Here is a 17,641-nt window from a genome sequence, read left to right on the forward strand (position 1 = left end):
ATTGAAGGATTCTTGCCAGAGTCAAAAGGTCCTAGATTCAAAGTCACTCGAAGACTGAACCCCGTAATCTAGACTGACACCAGTGAAATACTGAGAGAATGCTACATTGCTAAAGGTGCCATCTTTCAGAAGATCCATTAAAGCAAGGTCTTGCCTGCCAATTCGGTTGGCCGTTTAAGATCCTCTTGCACAATTTGAAGAGGAGCGCCCTCACCTGATGACCTGGCCAATATTTCTCCTCAATCAACATCACCAAAACTTATCAACTGGCCGTTTATCTCTGTTTCAGAGACCTTATTTAGAGCACTCAGAGCAGTGCCTACTTCAAAAAGGTATGTGAAACAACTTGGGATGTTTGAAAGAGAGAACTTGCATTTTAAGTAGCATATTTAAGGCTGATTCACTCCCAACAGCATGCAAAGTTGCCATCCCAGAATGGAGTGTCTCTCTGATCCTTTCAAACTTATACACAAGGATACCAGAAGTTTCTCAGAATCCATTTCACCAGAGTAATAGCAGTATACTCACCTCCCCTAGATCTTCTTGCCATTAAGAAATTTACTCTCACCAAAGACAAAAGGAGACGAGACCTCTTCCTCTTCTGTAGAGGGAAAACAAACAGCAATTGATGCCAACTCATCCCAGCCAGCATATCCTGCTTTATTTATCCATCAGAGTTAGAACCAATGGTTACACAGGATGAAAATACAACATTTAGCAACCAGTTGGAGAAGATTTTTTTTTTTAAAAACAGTAAGCTTCAACACAGTGAGAAATGAAGTCAAAAAGAAATTAATTATTGAAAGCTTTGTCAGAGTCAGAGTCTAGAGAATCATTACTGCAGAGAAGGAGGCCATTCAGCCCATAGAGTCCATGCTAGCTCTGTAGAGCAATCCAGTCAGTTCCATTCTTCCGCTCAATCCTGGTTTCCCTCAGATGCCCATCCAATTTCCTTTCAAGATCATTCATTGTCTCTGCTTCCACCACCCTCGTAGACAGCAATGTGGTCATTACCACCCACTGTGTGAAAAAGTTCTTCCTCACATTCCCCCCTGCATCTCTTGCCCCAAATTTTCAATCGGTGTCCCCTAGTCCTTGTACCATCAGTTAATGGGAACAGCTATTCCTTGTCTATCTTATATAAACCAGTCATAATCTTGCACACCTCTATCAAATCTCCCCTCAATCTCCTTTGCTCGAAAGAGAACAAGACCAGCTTCGAGTCATAGAGAGATACAGCACCGAAACAGGCCCTTAGGCCCACCGAGTCCGCACCGACCATCAACCACCCATTTATACTAATCCTACAATAATCCCATTTTCCCCCTCACATCCCAACCTTCCCTCAATTCTCTTACCACCTCCCTAGGCTAGGGGCAATTTTTACAATGGCCAATTTACCAATTAACCCGCAAGTCTTTGGCATGTGGGAGGAAACCAGAGCACCCAGAGGAAACCCATGCAGTCACAGGGAGAACTTGCAAACTCCGCACAGGCAGTACCCAGAATCGAACCCGGGTCACTGGAGCTGTGAGGTTGCGGTGCTAACCACTGCACCGCCCCAAAATTCTAGATTTTAGTAATTGAATTCAAATTCCACCTTCTCCCATGGTGGGATTCGAACCCATGTCCCTAGAGTAATAACCTGGGTCTCTGGGCTACTAGTCCAGTGACAATACCACTACGCCACCACCTCCCCTTCTCCAACCTCACCTCGTAGCTAAAATCCTTCATCCCTTGAACCATTCTGGTAAATCTTCTCTGCACCCTCTCAAGGACCCTCACATCCTTCCGGAGGAGGTGCGGTGACCAGAACTGGATGTAATGCTCTAGTTGTGGCCTAACTAGAGCTTTACAAAGGTTCAGCATAACTTCTCTGCTTTTTAACTCAATGCCTCTATTTATGAAGCCCAAGATGCCATATGCTTTGCTAACCACTTTCTTCATGTCCTGCCACCTTCAATGATCTATGCACGTGAACCCCCAGATCCCTCTGTTCCAACACACTCTTGAGAACTGCACCATTAAATCTACATTACATCTCCCAATCCCTTCTGCCAAAATGCATCACATTACATTTCTATTAAATGCCATCTTCCACTTGTCTGCCCATTCTGCTAGCCTATGTTCTGTTGAAGTTGATTGGCATCAAACTCACTATTTGCCACACCTCCAAGTTTGGTACCACTGGCAAATTTTGAAATTTTACTTTGTATTCCTATATCCAGTGGTCCAAGCACTGACCCTTGGGGAACACCACTGTTTACCATCCTCCAGTCTGAAAAACAACCATTTACCACCACTCCCTGTTTTCCGTCCTTCAACTTGTATTTCCTTCAACTTTCTGTTACTTCTTCAAAAAATTCAATTAGTCAAGCACGATCTGCCTTTTACAAATCCGTGCTGGCTCTCCTTAACTAACTCAAACCTCTCCAAGTACCTGTTGATTTTTTCCCCCTGAATATTGTTTCTAAAACCTTACCCCCCACTGATGTTAAACTAACTGGCCTGTAGTTACCAGGAATATCCTTGCATCATTTCTTGAATAAGGGTGTCACATTTGCCACTCTCCAATCCTCTGGCACCTCCCCTGTATCTAGGGGAGATTGGAAGTTTATGGAAAGCCCTTCCACTATCTCTACTCTCACTTCCCTTCACAACCTGGGATGCAAGCCATCCAGACCAGGTGACTTATCCACTCGAAGCATAACCAATCTTTCCAGCACATCCAGCCCATCAATTTTCACCACATCCATTTCCTCTACCATCTCCGCTTCTACAGATATTTTGGAGCATCCTCTTCCTTAGTAAGCACCAATACAAAGTACTCATTGGGCTGAATTTTACTAGCTTGCTGCCGGTCTCGACAGCAAGCTTCAAAAATGGCAGTCCGCCCACGCAGACCGCCCGTCGCGAAGCTGCCGCAATATTATAGGTGGTGGTGGCTCATTTAAATGGCCAGGGCGGACCGGCCACCCCCGATAACATGGAGGGGGCGGGCACTCTGTCCCCAGCAATGGCATCCGGCACTACTGCGCAGGCGCTAGTGCCATTTTTAAAAGGGCTTCAAGCCCTTCCATTGCATTTGAAATTTTAAAGTTCCAGGCAACACTCATTTAAAGTAACAAATTAAATAAAAGTTTCAAGCCCCTCTCCCACCCCCACTGACCAGACAATATATTACTTTCCCCATCTCCTCACCTCAAAAAAGAAAACTTATCTTGAAATCCCAACCTCCCCCCCACCACCAAATAGTTTGGCAACTCTGAACTTTACCCTTTCCCACCATCTCCTAGACCAATCAAAAAGGTTTCAGCCAAACCTGAAAACTTATCTGCTCCCCCCCTCCCCCCCCCACCAGTGTCCCACATCAGATCTCCAGCAACCGACCGGAATATCGCAGAGGGACAGCCAGCAGCAGCAGGTCAGTGATTAATTCATGAATGTTAATGTATTAACATATTTAAATTGTTATGCCGCCACCGAGCCCGGGGGGGTTGGGGCCACCACGAGGCCTCGCCGCCGCCGGCAATATGGGGCTGGGCCTTCCCGGCATCAAAGCCCTTGGCGGGCCTGTCGTGGAGCCATTTTCTGGGCCCGCCCGCCACGACCCAACATTGGGGGCCTGGTAAAATTCGTCCCATTCAGCATTCTCACCTTGCCCTGCACCTCTATGCACATATCACCTTTGTCCCTAATAGGCCCCACCCCAACTCTTACTACCCATTAACTATTTACATGCCGGTAGAAGATTTTCGTGTTCCCTTTTATGTTGGCTGCCATTCGACTCTCATTTTCTCTTTTCCAGTCTTATTTTCCTCTTCACTTCCCCTCGCAACTTATTGTATTTTTCCTGGTTCTAGCTTGAAGAATTCACTTGACATGCATCATACACCTTTTTTACCTGTTTCATAATATTCTCAATCTCCCTCGTCATCCAAGGAGCCTTGGCTTTGGTTCCCTTAACCTTTCACCCTTGTTGGAATGTACCTATCCTGTACCTGAAACATCACCTCCTTAAACATCACCCATTGTTCCATTACTGTTGTTTTTTTGGTCAGTCTTTGGTTTCATTTTACTCTGGCTAGATCCCCTCTCATCCCATTGAAGTTAGTCCGCTTCCAATTTAGAAGTTCTACTTTAGAGTCTTCCTTGTTCTTCTCCATTATTAATCTAGACCTTAGATGACGACGACTCTTACCCAAATACTCCCCCCACACCCCCACAGACATTTGGTCCATTTGGCCCACCTGTCTAAAACTTGTCTTTTTATTCCTCGTAGTCCTCCTTAGTCTGCTCCTATCTAATATGATACTACTTTCTTCTCCAGTACTGTCCAACATGCTCACTCCTTTATGCACCTTATTCCTCTTTTCTACTTCTATATGCTGGCACCAATTCCCCAGCAAACTTAGTTCCAGAGAACCTACCCACAAGGACATTGATCCCAGTCCTGTTGATGTGCAACCTGTCCCTTTTGAATAGGTGCCTCCTGCCCCAGAACTGGTCCCAATGCCCCTAGAATCTGAAGCCCTTCTTCCTGTACCATTCCTCAGCCAGGCATGGCTCCTCCCCATCTTCCTATTTCTATGCTTGCTCACACATGGCACTGGGAGTAATCCAGAGATTACTACCTTCGAGGTCCTGCTCTAACATTCTCCCTAGCTCCTGAATATCGGATCATAGGAACCCAATTCCTGCTTCTCTGTCGTTGGTACTGACGTATACCACAACTTCTGGCTCACTCACTTCCCCCTGCAGAATATTCTGCATCCTCTCCATGATGTCCTTTCCCCTGGCACCAGGGAGGCAACACACAATGCGGGACTCACAATGACAATTACAGAAATGCCCGTCTGTCTCCCGAACTATGGAATCTCCTATAATGACTGCATTTCTGCTCTTTGCTGTTCCCTCAAGTGCAGTCCCTTAACCTTTGGTGCCATGGTCTGGACTGCATTCCTTCAAGATGTAGTCACTCCCAACAGTCTCCAATGCCGAGTTGAGAGTGGCACACACCCTGAAGACTCCTGCACCTCTTGCCTCTTCCAGTGGCCATTCATCTACGATCCTGAACTCTCACTGCCTGTGAGGTGACCTCCTCCTGGAACACAATAGGCAGGAAACTCATCCTCCTTGATGCTCCACAGTGACGCCAGCTGCCCCTCAAGCTTGGAAAACCTGCTCAAGCTGCTGGAGCCACTTCCTACGCATGTGGTTTCCTCAAGACACCATGGCACAGGAATTGCAAGCAATTGAAGAAAAAAAACCTCTTCAAACTACACTATGCGGGATAAACATAAACCTGGAGAGAAAGTGTAAGCTAAATAATCAATCCCCAAAAATGGGCCAAAGGGGAGAAAGCGAATCTAAAGATGAAAAGGGAGGTCGAGAGGAGGAAGTGTAAGAGAATGTTAGAACTGATTGAAAGAAATATTCAATCTTCAACAAATCCTAGAGGATTTAGAAATGAAAGGTCCCTTACAAAGTCACTTTATAGAGCAGAAAGGGGGAGGAAGAGAACATCTCAGGGTTCCTGTTACTCTATATCCCATTAGAATCAGCATGTGCAGATTTTTGAGGGAAGGCAAATTTCCTCTCAGCTTCCCCCCACTCTAGCCCTGAATGCTCATCTTTCTCTCACTTCTCTTTCCTATCTCCCCTCATGCCCTGAGCTCGTCTTGTCCACAAAACCCAACTCCTGCGCCCTCAATCCTATTCCCACTGAACTGCTGACCACCCAACTCCCCTTCCTGGTCCCCATGTTAGCTGATATTGTTAACTGTTCTCTCTCTTCAAATTTGCCATCACCCTCTCCTCAAAAAGCCAACCCATGAACCCACCGTCCTTGCCTCATCGCCAGCCTCCCTTTCCTCTCCAAAGTCCTTGAATGTATTGTCACCTCTTAAATCCATGCCCGTCTTTCCCAGAACTCCATGTTTAAATCCCTCCAATCAAGTTTCTACCCCGGCAGTTATCAGAGTCACAAATGACACCCTGTGTGACTGTCACAAAGGTAACCTATCCCTCCTCAATCGGTTTGTAGCTTTTGACATGGTTGACCACACCATCCTCCTCCACTGTCGTCCAGCTGGGTGGGACTGCTCTCACCTGGTTCCATTCTTATCCATCTAATGGCAGTCAGAGAATCACTTGCAATGGCTTCTCTCCCTGCTCCCGCACCGTTACCTCTGGTGTCCCCCAAGGATCTATCCTTGCACCCCTCCTATTTCTCATCTACATGCTGCCCCTCAGTGACATCATTCCAAAGCACAGTATTAATTTTCACATCCACCCAGCTTTGCCTCACCAGCACCACTCTCGACCCCTCCACGATCTCTAAATTGTCAGGCTAACTGTTTGTCATCCAGGAATGGATGAGCAGAAATTTCATCCAATTAAAAATATTGGGATACTGAAGCCATGGTGTTTGCTCCCCACTTCAAACTCCGTTCCCTATATACCTTACCAACTCCATTCCCCTCTCTGGCAACCGTCAGTTAGAATGAGACTTTTTGCAACTTTGGTGTCATATTTGACCCTGAAATGAGCTTCCGATTACATATTCACGCCATCACTAAAACCATTTATTTCCAGCTCCATAACACTGCCCGCCTTGGCCTCTGTCTCAGCTCTTCTGCTGCTGAAGTCCTCATCCATGCCTTTGTTATCTCTAGACTTGACAATTCCAATGCACCCCGGGCTGGTGTCTCACATTCTACCTTCTGTAAAATTGAGGTCATCCAAATCTCTGCTGCCCGAGTCCTTACTCACACAAAGTCCGGTTCATGCACCACCTCTGTGCTCGCTGACTTACAACCAGTTAAAGCACCTCAATCTTAAAATTCTCATGCTTATTTTCATGGTCTTGCTCCTCCCCATCTCTAATCTCTTCCAACCCCACAACCCTCCAAGATATCTGCGCTCATCTAACTCTGGCCTCTTGAGCAACCCAATTTTAAAATTCACTCCACCATTGGTGGCCGTGCCTTCAGCTGCCTGAGCCCCAAGCTCTGGCATTCTCAACTAAACCTCTCCACCTGACCTCCTTTAAGATTCTCCTTAAAACCTCCCTCTTTGACCAAGTTTTAGGTCATCTGGCTTAATAACTCCTTGCGTAGCTCAGTGTTAAGGACTGGAGTAACCATTTAGCAACTCAAACCTGTTCCACCATTCAACGAGATCACGGTTGATCTACAATATAACTCCATATACCCACCTTCGTCCATATCCCTTAATACCTCTGAATAACAATCTCAGATTTAAAATTTGCAGTTGATCTATGAATTGCCATTTGCAGAAGATAGTTTCAAACATCTACCACTGTTTCTGTGTGGACTAGTTTCCCAATTTCACTCCTGAAAGGTCTGGCTCTAATTTAGGACTAGGGGGCATAGTCTAAAGAGTCCCAGCCAGCAGAAATAGTTTCTCTCTATCTACCCTGTTCCCTTAATATCTTGGAAATTTCAATCAAATCAACACTTAACCTTCAAAACTCCAGGGAGTACAACCCTAGTTTCTGTAATTGCTTCGCGTAACGTAATCCTTAAAGGGCAGGTATCATTCTGGTAAAACTACCTGCATTGCCTCCAAGGCTAATATATCCTTCCTAAGGTGTGGTGCCCAGAACTGCTCACAGTAACTCCAGGTGTGGTCTAACCAGGGCTTTGTGTAACTGAAGCATGACTTCTACCCCCTTGTATTCTAGTCCTCGAGATATAAAGGCCAGCATTCCATTAGCCTTTTTGATTACTTTCTGTACCTGTTCATGACATTTTAATGATCTGTGTACCTGGACCCACAAGTCTCTCTGGACCTCCACTAATTCTAGTTTCTCATTTAGAAAGTACCCCATTCCATCCTTTTTAGGTCCAAAATGGGTGACCTCACATTTGCCTACATTGAAATCCATCTTCACAGATTTGCCCATTTATTTAAATCGATCAATATATCTCTAATTTTACATTTCCATCTACACGAGCTTCTACTTTAGCCAACAGTCTTTTACAAGGGGCTTTATACAGTGCCTTCTGGAATTCTATTTAAATAATATGCATAGACATTTCCCTGTCCACTACTTTAGTCACCTCTCCAAAAAATTCAATCAAGTTCAGAAGAACATAAACAGGAGTAGACCATTCGGCCCATCGAGCCTGCTCCACCATTCAATATGATCATGGCTGATCTTGGGCTTCAACTTCACTTTCCCGCCCACTTCCTATAATCCCTTGATTCCGAGACACCTAACATTTGTCTCCGCCTTAACATTCAACAATGGAGTATCCACAACCCTCGGGTATAGAGAATTCCAAAGATGCACAACTCGAGTGAAGAAATATCGCTTCTCAGTCCTAAATGATCCCTTATCCATGGAGACTGTGCCCCCATGTTCTAGATTCCCCAGACAGGGGAAACAACCTCAGTCTCTACCCTGTCAAACCCCTTCAGAATCATGTGTGTTTCAATGAGATCACCACTCATTCATCTAAATTCCACAGAGTATAGGCCCAATTTACTCAGCCTCTCATAGGACAACTCTCAGCCCAGGGATCAATTTATTGAATCTTAGCTGTACTGCTTCCAATGAAAGTATATCCTTCATTAAATATGGAGCAAAATTGCACACCAGTATTCCAGGTGTGGTCTCACCAAAACCTTGTACAATTGTAGCAAGACTTCTTTATTCTTGTACTCCAATCCCCTTGTAATACAGGCCAACTTGCTACTTGCCTTCCTGATTGCTTGCTGTACCTGCATGTTAACTTTCTGTTCCTTGTACGAGTACACCCAAGTCTCTCTGTACATCGTTTACAAATATCATGCCTTTTAAAAAAAATATTCTACTCTTCTATTCTTATGACCAAAGTGAATACCCTCACACATCATACCCAATCTGCCACCTTGCTGCCCACTCTCAACCAGTCTATACCTCTACATCCTCTCTCGTCCTCCTCACAGCTTATTTTTCCATCTACCTTTATCAGCAAACTTAGATACATTACTCTGTCTCTTCACCATAGTCATTCATATGGATTGTAAATAGCTGAGGCCTCAACACTGATCCTTGCAGCCTCCACTAGTCACAGCCTGCCAACTGTGAAAAGACCCATTTATGTCTACTCTTTGCTTCCTGTCTGTTGATCAATCTTCCATCCATGCTCATATATTACCCCCAACTCCAAGAGCCTTTATCTTGCCTATTAACCTTTTGTGTGGCACCTTATCAAATGCCTTTGGGAAATCCGGGTATACTACATCTACTGGTTCCCCTTTACCTACCCTACCAATTACATCCTCAAAAAACACGAAAAATTTGTAAAACACAATTTTCCTTTTGTAAAACCATGTTGACATTGCCTGAACATACTAATGATTCTCTCAGTGCATTGTTAAATCTTCCTTAATAATAGATTCCGGCACTTTGCTGATGACGGATACCAGGCTAACTGACCTGTAGTTCCCAATTTTCCCTCTCCCTTCTTTCTTGAATAGCAGTGTTACATTTGCTAACTTCCAATCTGCTGGAACCATTCCAGAATCTAGGGAATTTTGGAAAATCATAGCTGCAAAGATAGTGCATGTGCTGGCTAGCTCTTATAGAACCCTAGAATGTAGGCCATCAGGTCCTGGGGATTTGTCGCATTTTAGGCCCTTATGTTTCTCCAATATTTATTCTCTACTGATATTACCTTAATTTCCTCACTCGTTTTAGCCCCTAGGTTACCCTCTATGTCTGGTATGCAACTTGCATCTTCTATTGTGAAGACAGACACAAAATGTTTGTTCACTGTCTCTGCCATTTCCTCACTCCCCATAATAATTTCCCGTCTTTGCTTCCAAGGGACCAACATTTACTTTAGCTACTCTCTTCATTTTTATATCCTTGTAAAAGCTCTTGGGTTTTAATATTGAGCTAGTTTTCTCTCGTATTCTATTTTTTCCCCTTTTTAATTAACTTTTTGGTGGCCTTTTATTGGTTTTACTACGTTTTAAGTTTGTTGCAGGGTTATTTTTTCCTTTGACACACTAACATGCACGAAGCACTAAAACACAGCACGACAATTTCAAATACTTGCTCCCTCAAGCTTAAATGAATAACTACAAGTATTGGAGGGGAAAAAGCAGCACCACCTTCCCCCTCTACACCGAATTCCCACTCTCACCAAATTCTCCACTTTCATACTCTACGCTGCACTCTGCTGTGTGGTCATTGTTGCCCACTCATGTAGAAGCACCTTGGGATGTTTTATGATAAAGTCACTATATAAATATATGTAGCTGGTGTTGAATAATCCACACCACCATTTGGGCTCACCCAAAAACGGTCACTTGTGGAAGCTACAGGGAAACTGACATTGCAACTTTACGTAAGCAAATTAAAAACCTTTGAGGAAAGAGAGAAGGGAGGGTAGATAGATAAAGAAAAGGAAAGAAAACTGATCAGAGGAAGATACCATGAGGAAAGCTCGCAGTGCCACAGCAAGTATTTGTGGTGGCAAAGGGAGAAGCAGTTCGGTTCAAGATCACAAGAACCCACATGTCCCAGCATCCAGATAGAGAGAGATATTCAGCAAACTGTTCATACCATCATCCCAATTTTCTCCACAGGGTAGTCTCTCCCTACCAGGCTGCTGTGCAAAGTTTGTCGAGTCAAATGAACATTTAGATTCTGGAAAAAGAAAGAAAAAATGAACTGAGATGTGTCAGATACTGTAAGAGTTTTCGTTCAATCTGATCCATTCTTTCCACATGAAATCGCAATTGGTTTTCTGGTGAGAGAAGGACTGTTCTCAAATGAGCTATCTAAAATCTGAAAATGAAAATGTTTTAGTATATTTTTTTTTTAATTTTAAGTAATGCATATCTGGATAAATATATTCCCACTATGGAACTGAGCTTCAAAGCAGGAAGATGCCAGGCTCCATCCCCAGTCTGTGCAGGATTCAGATTTCCACTGATTAACAAGATGCTATAGCACTCTTCAGTGCCTGAGCTGGGGGCAGCTCAGGATTCCCAGCCCTGAGAGAGTGAGTGACCAGTGTTGGAATGTAACTGGTCCCCAGCACCCATCCAGTCACGTACCCCACTGGCACTCACCAGCTGGACCCCTACATTGAGTGACCACTTGGACAAAATACCAGGGAATGACCAGGATTACTGAACCCCATCCCCAGGTGCGGTCAACACCAGAGTGACCAGGACTAATGGAATGCCTCCCACAGGTATAGGCAACATCTCTCGGAAAGGAAGGAGACAGGGAAACTACGAAACTTCGGACTTCAAAACAAAAAAACAGCAATGGAAAGAACAAATAATTTCACTTCCCCTTTAAGTTTGCAGTTATGTCACCGTTGAATTTCTGTCCAATAAAACCCACAATAAACTGACACGAGCAACCATCTCCATCTCCTGAAATACTTCTCCCCTCCACCAAGTACAAGCAGCTCATGGATTTCTTTATCACTAAGATCGAGTCACTGTTTCATATGCCTCTGCTACTTTTCCAACTCCCATCCCAATTCCTGAGCAAGCCAAACCTCCCCGCCCCCAGAACCCTCGATCTCACTCTAGTTTCTCTCCCATCAGCCTCCATACTCTCTCCGGGCTCATCTTGTCCACAAGATCCACCTCATACTTCCTTGTCCCAATCCCCACTAAACTGCTGACCACGCAACTTCCCTTCCTGGCCCCATGTTAGCTGGTACTCTCTCTCTTCAGGTACTGTCCCTCAGTCCTTTAAATCAGCCGTCATCACTCTCCTCAAAAAACCAACCCTTGACCCCTCTATCCTTGCAAACTACAATGCCCATCTTCAACCTCCATTTCCTCACAATCATGACTCTCACCCAAGTTAGCAGGTTGTGGGTTCAAGACCCACTCCAGAGGCTGGAGTGCAAAAATCTGGGCTGACACTTCAGTGCAGTACAGAGGGAGTGCTCCATTGTTGAAGGTGCAGTCTTTTGGATGAGACATCAAACCGGGGTCCCGCCTCCCCTCTCAGCTTGCTGTAAAAGACCCCATAGCCTATTTCAAGGAGCAGGAGAGTTCTCCGAGACGTCCTGGCCAATATTTAGTCCTCGATCACAGCATAAAACCAGATTATCTGATCATCACATTGATGTTTGTGGGAGCTTGCTGTGCATAAATTGGCTGCTGTGTTTCATACATTGGAACAGTGTCTACACTTCAAAAGTACATCATTGTCTGTAAAACACTGGGATGTCATGAACGGCATTGTAGAAACACAAAAACGATTTTCTTTTCTCTCAATCCTTGCATATGTTGCTGCCGTCTTAACTCATGCCAAATTTTCCTGCAACGCCATGTTTAAACCTCACCAAATAGGTTTCTGTCCCTGCCACAGGAAACAACCCTCAAAGTCACATGACATACTATGTGACTGTGAACGTGGTAAGCTATCCCTCACCAATATACCTTTCCATTTTTTTTTGTAGTATGCAGCCAGCTTGTTTTAAAAGCACGGGCCCTTTAAATTTCTTTGCGTGGCAGCATACTCGTAGCAAGTTAAAAGGGCAGACTTGTGCAAGGCCTGCACGGGAACTTTCCAATTGCAGCATGGCCACGCGGCTGCATAGCTGACAAGAAACATCGCTGATCCTTCTCAACCTCTCTGCAGCCCTTTGACACAGTTCACCTGCACCATCCTCCAATGCCTCCCCTCCGTCGTCAGGCTGGATGAGACTGCACTCACCTGGTTCTATTACCTATTAAGTCGTAGCCAGACAATCACCTTAAATAGCTTCACTTCCCTCGCCCACACCACTACTGCTGTCCAAGGACCCTTGGTCGCCTGTTTCTCATCTACATGCTGCCCCTCAGCAACGTCATCTGACAATACGGCACCAGGATCCACAAAAATGCTGACAACACCCAGGTTAGCTCACCACCAACTGTCTCGACCCTTCCACTGTCTGATTTGTCACACTGCTTCTCTCTCTCTCTCTCTGTGACTGCTCACAATCTTGCTATCCTATTTGACCCCGAACTAAGCTTCTGACCACATATCTGCTCCATCACAAACACACTTAATTAACTAATGTAATAGACAAACATCTAGACAGTGAAAATATAATAAAGAGTAGTCAGCATGGATTTCAGAAGGGAAATTGTTGTTAAACTAATCTTATTGGATTCTTTGATGTAACAGAAAGAGTACACATGGGTAATGCAGTAGATGTAACATATTTGGATTTTCAAAAGGCCTTTGGATAACACACTGCATAGTAAACTCTTGAATAGTGTCAGAGTATGTGGAGTCAGGGAACCAGTAGCAGAATGGATAGCAAGCTGGCGACAGAACAGAAAACAGAGTAGTGGCTAAGATAGTTACTCATATTGACAAAAGGTGGGAAGGTGTTCCACAAGGATCAGAGCGGGGACCACTGTTAATCATTTACAAAAACAATTTGGACGCAGGAATGAAAATTTCAAAATTTGAGACGACACCAAATTGGGGGCTGTAGTTAATACATAGAGGGACTAAAAAAATAAACTTGCAGAATGGGGGTGTAGTTGGAAAACGAACTTTAATATGGACTAGTGCGAGGTGGTATTTTTATTAGGAAGGTTAAAGAGGCCATATAATCCTTGGATAATAAGAGTCTAAATGGGGTAGAGGAGAAAAGGGATCCAGTGATACAGATACACAAATCACACAAACAGAACAAAATAGAAACAGTGATGCAGGTTAATAATACCACAACAAACAGACAAAGCCTGAGATCCCTTTCTAGAGGGATAGAATTCAAGGACAGAAGTTCTGTTAAACTTGTATAAAACCTTGGTTAAATCACACTTGGAGTACTGTGTGCAGTTCTGATCTCTGCGTGACAAAGGATATAGAGGCATTGAAGGTGGTGCAGAAAAAAAACCTGAAGTGATACACGTTAGGAAATATTAGACAGACTGGGGCTCTTTTATCAAGAAAAAGAAAAGACGGAGGGTGACCCATTAAAGGTCTTTATGATTATGAAGGGTTTTGATTACTCTCAGTGCCACGTGCTGGGACAGTAGAAATAGGAAGATAGGGAGGATCAATACGTGGCTTGAAAAATGGTACAGGAGGGAGGGCTTCAGATTCTTGGGGCATTGGGACCAGCTCTGGGAGATATGATGGTGCTTCTATATTTTTTTGTTAAATTTTTTTTTGAGGACTCATGTTTTAGAATTATGGATACTGTTTTATTTGGGAAAATTGAAAAGGATTCCATGGATTTTGTTTTTTTACTAGGGTCATTGAAAGGACACAGGTCTTGTTTGAAAACAACATTTACTGGAAGTCACCTGTCTTCAGATAAATACCCTGTGCGTGAGGGGCTAAGGTAAAAGGGAACTTACATATTTCACTCTGTGTGTTAATGCTTTGCTTCGTTACTGGTTATGTCTTGTTTTGTAATCTGGTAATTTTGTTGTTTATGAAAGTAACCTGGTTGGTGTATCTCATTTCTGGGATAAAGAGCAGAGTACATGACTGACCACATCGGTAACTGGGTAAACATTTAAATATGTGTTGTGACCTGCGGAGAAGTGGAATTAGAAAAGACAGCAACAGGGAGGAGGCACCTATTCAAAAGGGCTGGGTTGCAGCTCAACAGGACTGGTACCAATGTCCAGATGGGGGGTTCACTCGGAGGCCACATAATGGGAGGGTCGAAACTAAATTGGCAGTAGGATGGGCACCAGCATATAGAAGTAGAAGAAAAAAGAGGAATAAGCTGCATAAAGGAGTGAGAGTGTTGGATAGTATGAGAAAAGGAAGTAGTACCATAGTAGATAGGAGCAGACTAAAAGGGATGAGAGGGAATACAAAGAAAGGTTTAGAATGCATATATGTAAACATAAAGTGCAATGAATACAATTGATGACCTACACGCACAAAAAGCCGTGTGGGAATATGATGTAGTGGCAATAACGTAAACGTGGCTTCAAAATGGTGAAGACTGGGCACTTAATATACAAGGATACAGCGTATCCAGAAAAGATAAGGAAGGATAAAGGGTGAGAGTGCCAGGGAGAGGGTGAGAGTGAGCAACACACAGATGGGCAAGAACTGTAGAGTGGTGATAGTGGGGGAGTTTAATTACCCAAATATGGATTGGGATAGTGTTTGAGCAAAGGGAAAGGAGGGGGAGGATTTTCTGAAATGTGTAAGTTTTTAGTTTTAGAGATACAGCACTGAAACAGGCCCTTTGGCCCACCGAGTCTGTGCCGACCATCAACCACCCATTTATACTAATCCTACGCTAATCCCATATTCCTACCACATCCCCACCTGTCCCTATAATTCCCCTACCAGCTACCTATACTAGGGGCAATTTATAATGGCCAATTAACCTATCAACCTGCAAGTCTTTGGCATGTGGGAGGAAACCGGAGCACCCGGAGGAAACCCACGCAGACACAGGGAGAACTTGCAAACTCCACACAGGCAGTACCCAGAATTGAACCCGGGTCGCTGGAGCTGTGAGGCTGCGGTGCTAACCACTGCACCACTGTGCCGCCCTGTAATTAGAACTTTCTTGACCAGTATGTTCTTGGTCCAACTAGGATGGAGGCTTTTCTGGATCTGGTGCTGGGCAATGAGGTGGGCCAAGTGGACCAAGTGTCTGTTGGGGTGCACTTGGGTAACAGTGATCATTGTATCATAAGGTTTAGATTAGTAATGGAGAAGAGAAAGGAAAAATCTAAAAGTCAAACTTCTAAATTGGAAGAGGGCTAACTTCAAGGGGATGGAGGGGATCTATAGCCAGGGTAAAATGGAACCAAAGACTGCCAGGAAAAACTGTAACAGCGATCTTTAAGGAGGAGATGCTTCAGGTACTGGCTGGGTACATCCCAACAAGGGTGAAAGGTAAGGGAAGCAAAGCCAGGGCTCCCTGGATGACAAGGGAGATAGAGACGTGAACAAAAAAAAGGCTGTATCATACATATTAGGTGAATTCTTCAAGCAAAAACAATAAGTTGAGAGGGGAAATGAAAAGAAAAAATAAGACTGGCAAAGAGAAAATATGCGAACAGAATGGCAGGCAACATAAAAGGGAGCCCCAACATCTTCTACTGGCATGTAAATAGCAAGCGGGTAGTTAAGAGGCAGGGTGTGGCCTATACAGGAAAAAGAGGGTGACATATGCTTCGAGGCTTGGTGCAAGGTTGGAATATTTAATAAGTACTTTGTATCACTGCTTACTAAGGAAGACAATGCTGACAAAAGATCGGTAGAAGTGGAGATGATAAAGGCAACAGATGGGGTGAAAACATTGATAGGCAGGATGCACTGGAAAGGCTGGCTATGCTTCGAGTGGATAAGTCGCCTGGTCCGGATGGCTTGCATCCCAGGTTGTGAAAGAAAGTGGGAGTGGAGATACTGGAAGGGCTTGCTATAATCTTCCGATCTTCCCTAAATATGGTGGGGGGAAAGAAAGAAAGAGGTGTTAGAGGATTGGAGAGTGACAAATGTGACACCCTTATTCAAGAAAGGGTGTAAGGACAGTCCTAGCAACTACAGGCTGGTCAGTTTATCAGCAGTAAGGTTTTAGAAACAAACAATCAGGGGGGAAAAAAAACAATCAACAGGCACATTGAGGGGTTTGATTTAATTATGGAGAACCAACATGGATTTGTAAAAGGCTGATCGCGCTTGATTAATTTCATTTTTTGCTGAAGTAACAGAAGGTTGAAGAAAATGCAATAGATGTGGTCTATATGGATTTTAAGAAAACGTTTGACAAAGTACATGAAAGGCTGGTTAAAAAAATATTCAGGCTCTTGGAAGAGGAGGGTCAGTGTCAGCTTGGACCAAAAAAAAGTCAGCTTAAGGACAGAAAACAGTGAGTCATGGTAAAAGGTTGTTTTTCAGACTGGAGGATGGTAGACAGTGGTGTTCCAAGGGGAGTCAGTACTAGGACCACTGTTTTATATATAAATGTCTTGGATATTGGAATAGAAAGTAAAATTTCAAAATTTGCTGATGATACCAAACTTGGAGATGTGGCAATGAAGATAATATAATTGACTGTGACAGGACATAGATAGGCTAGCAGAATGGGCAGACAAGTGGCAGATGGAATTTAATACAGAGAGGTGTGAGGTGATGCATTTTGGCAGAAGGGATAGGAAGAGGCAATATAGACTTAATGGCACAGGTCTAAAGAATGTACAGGGACAGAGGGACCTGAGGATTCATGTGCATAGATCTTTGAAGGTAGCAGGGCATATTGAGAGAGCGGTTAGCAAAACATATGGGATCTTAGGCTTCATAAATTGAGTACAAAAGCAGGGAAGTTATGCTGAACCTTTATAAAGTTCTGGTTAAGGCCAAAACTGGAGTACTGTGTCCAGTTCTGGTCACCACACTTTAGGAAGGATGTGAGGGTCCTTGAAAGGGTGCAGAGGAGATTTACCAGAATGGTTCCAGGGATGAAGGATTTTAGCTACAAGGTTAGGTTGGAGAAGCTGGGGTTGTTCTCCTTGGAGCAAAGGAGATTGAAGGGAGATTTGATAGACGTGGACTAGATTATCGCAGAAAAGCTGTTCCCATTAGCTGATGGAACAAGGACCAGGGGACACAGATTGAAGGTTTTGGGCAAGAGATACAGGGAAGGTGTGTGGAAGATTTATTTAT

General features: G+C 44.1%; 1 protein-coding gene across 3 annotated transcripts in view; it reads right to left on the bottom strand.

Annotated features, from left to right (window-relative positions):
• Window positions 1-17,641, bottom strand: part of LOC137358582 (gametocyte-specific factor 1-like) — a 43,093-nt gene that overhangs the window by 5,240 nt on the left and 20,212 nt on the right. For all 3 annotated transcript variants that reach the window (XM_068024579.1, XM_068024581.1, XM_068024580.1), the window contains exons 4-5: window positions 10,586-10,669; window positions 529-601 (exon numbers count right to left, since the gene is read on the bottom strand). In XM_068024579.1, the coding sequence (XP_067880680.1) occupies window positions 534-601; window positions 10,586-10,669 (152 nt within the window). In that variant the 3' untranslated portion in view covers window positions 529-533. The remainder of the gene's footprint in view (window positions 1-528; window positions 602-10,585; window positions 10,670-17,641) is intronic.

This window comes from Heterodontus francisci, chromosome X (genome assembly GCF_036365525.1).
Source record: "Heterodontus francisci isolate sHetFra1 chromosome X, sHetFra1.hap1, whole genome shotgun sequence".
Taxonomy (NCBI): Eukaryota; Metazoa; Chordata; class Chondrichthyes; order Heterodontiformes; family Heterodontidae; genus Heterodontus; species Heterodontus francisci.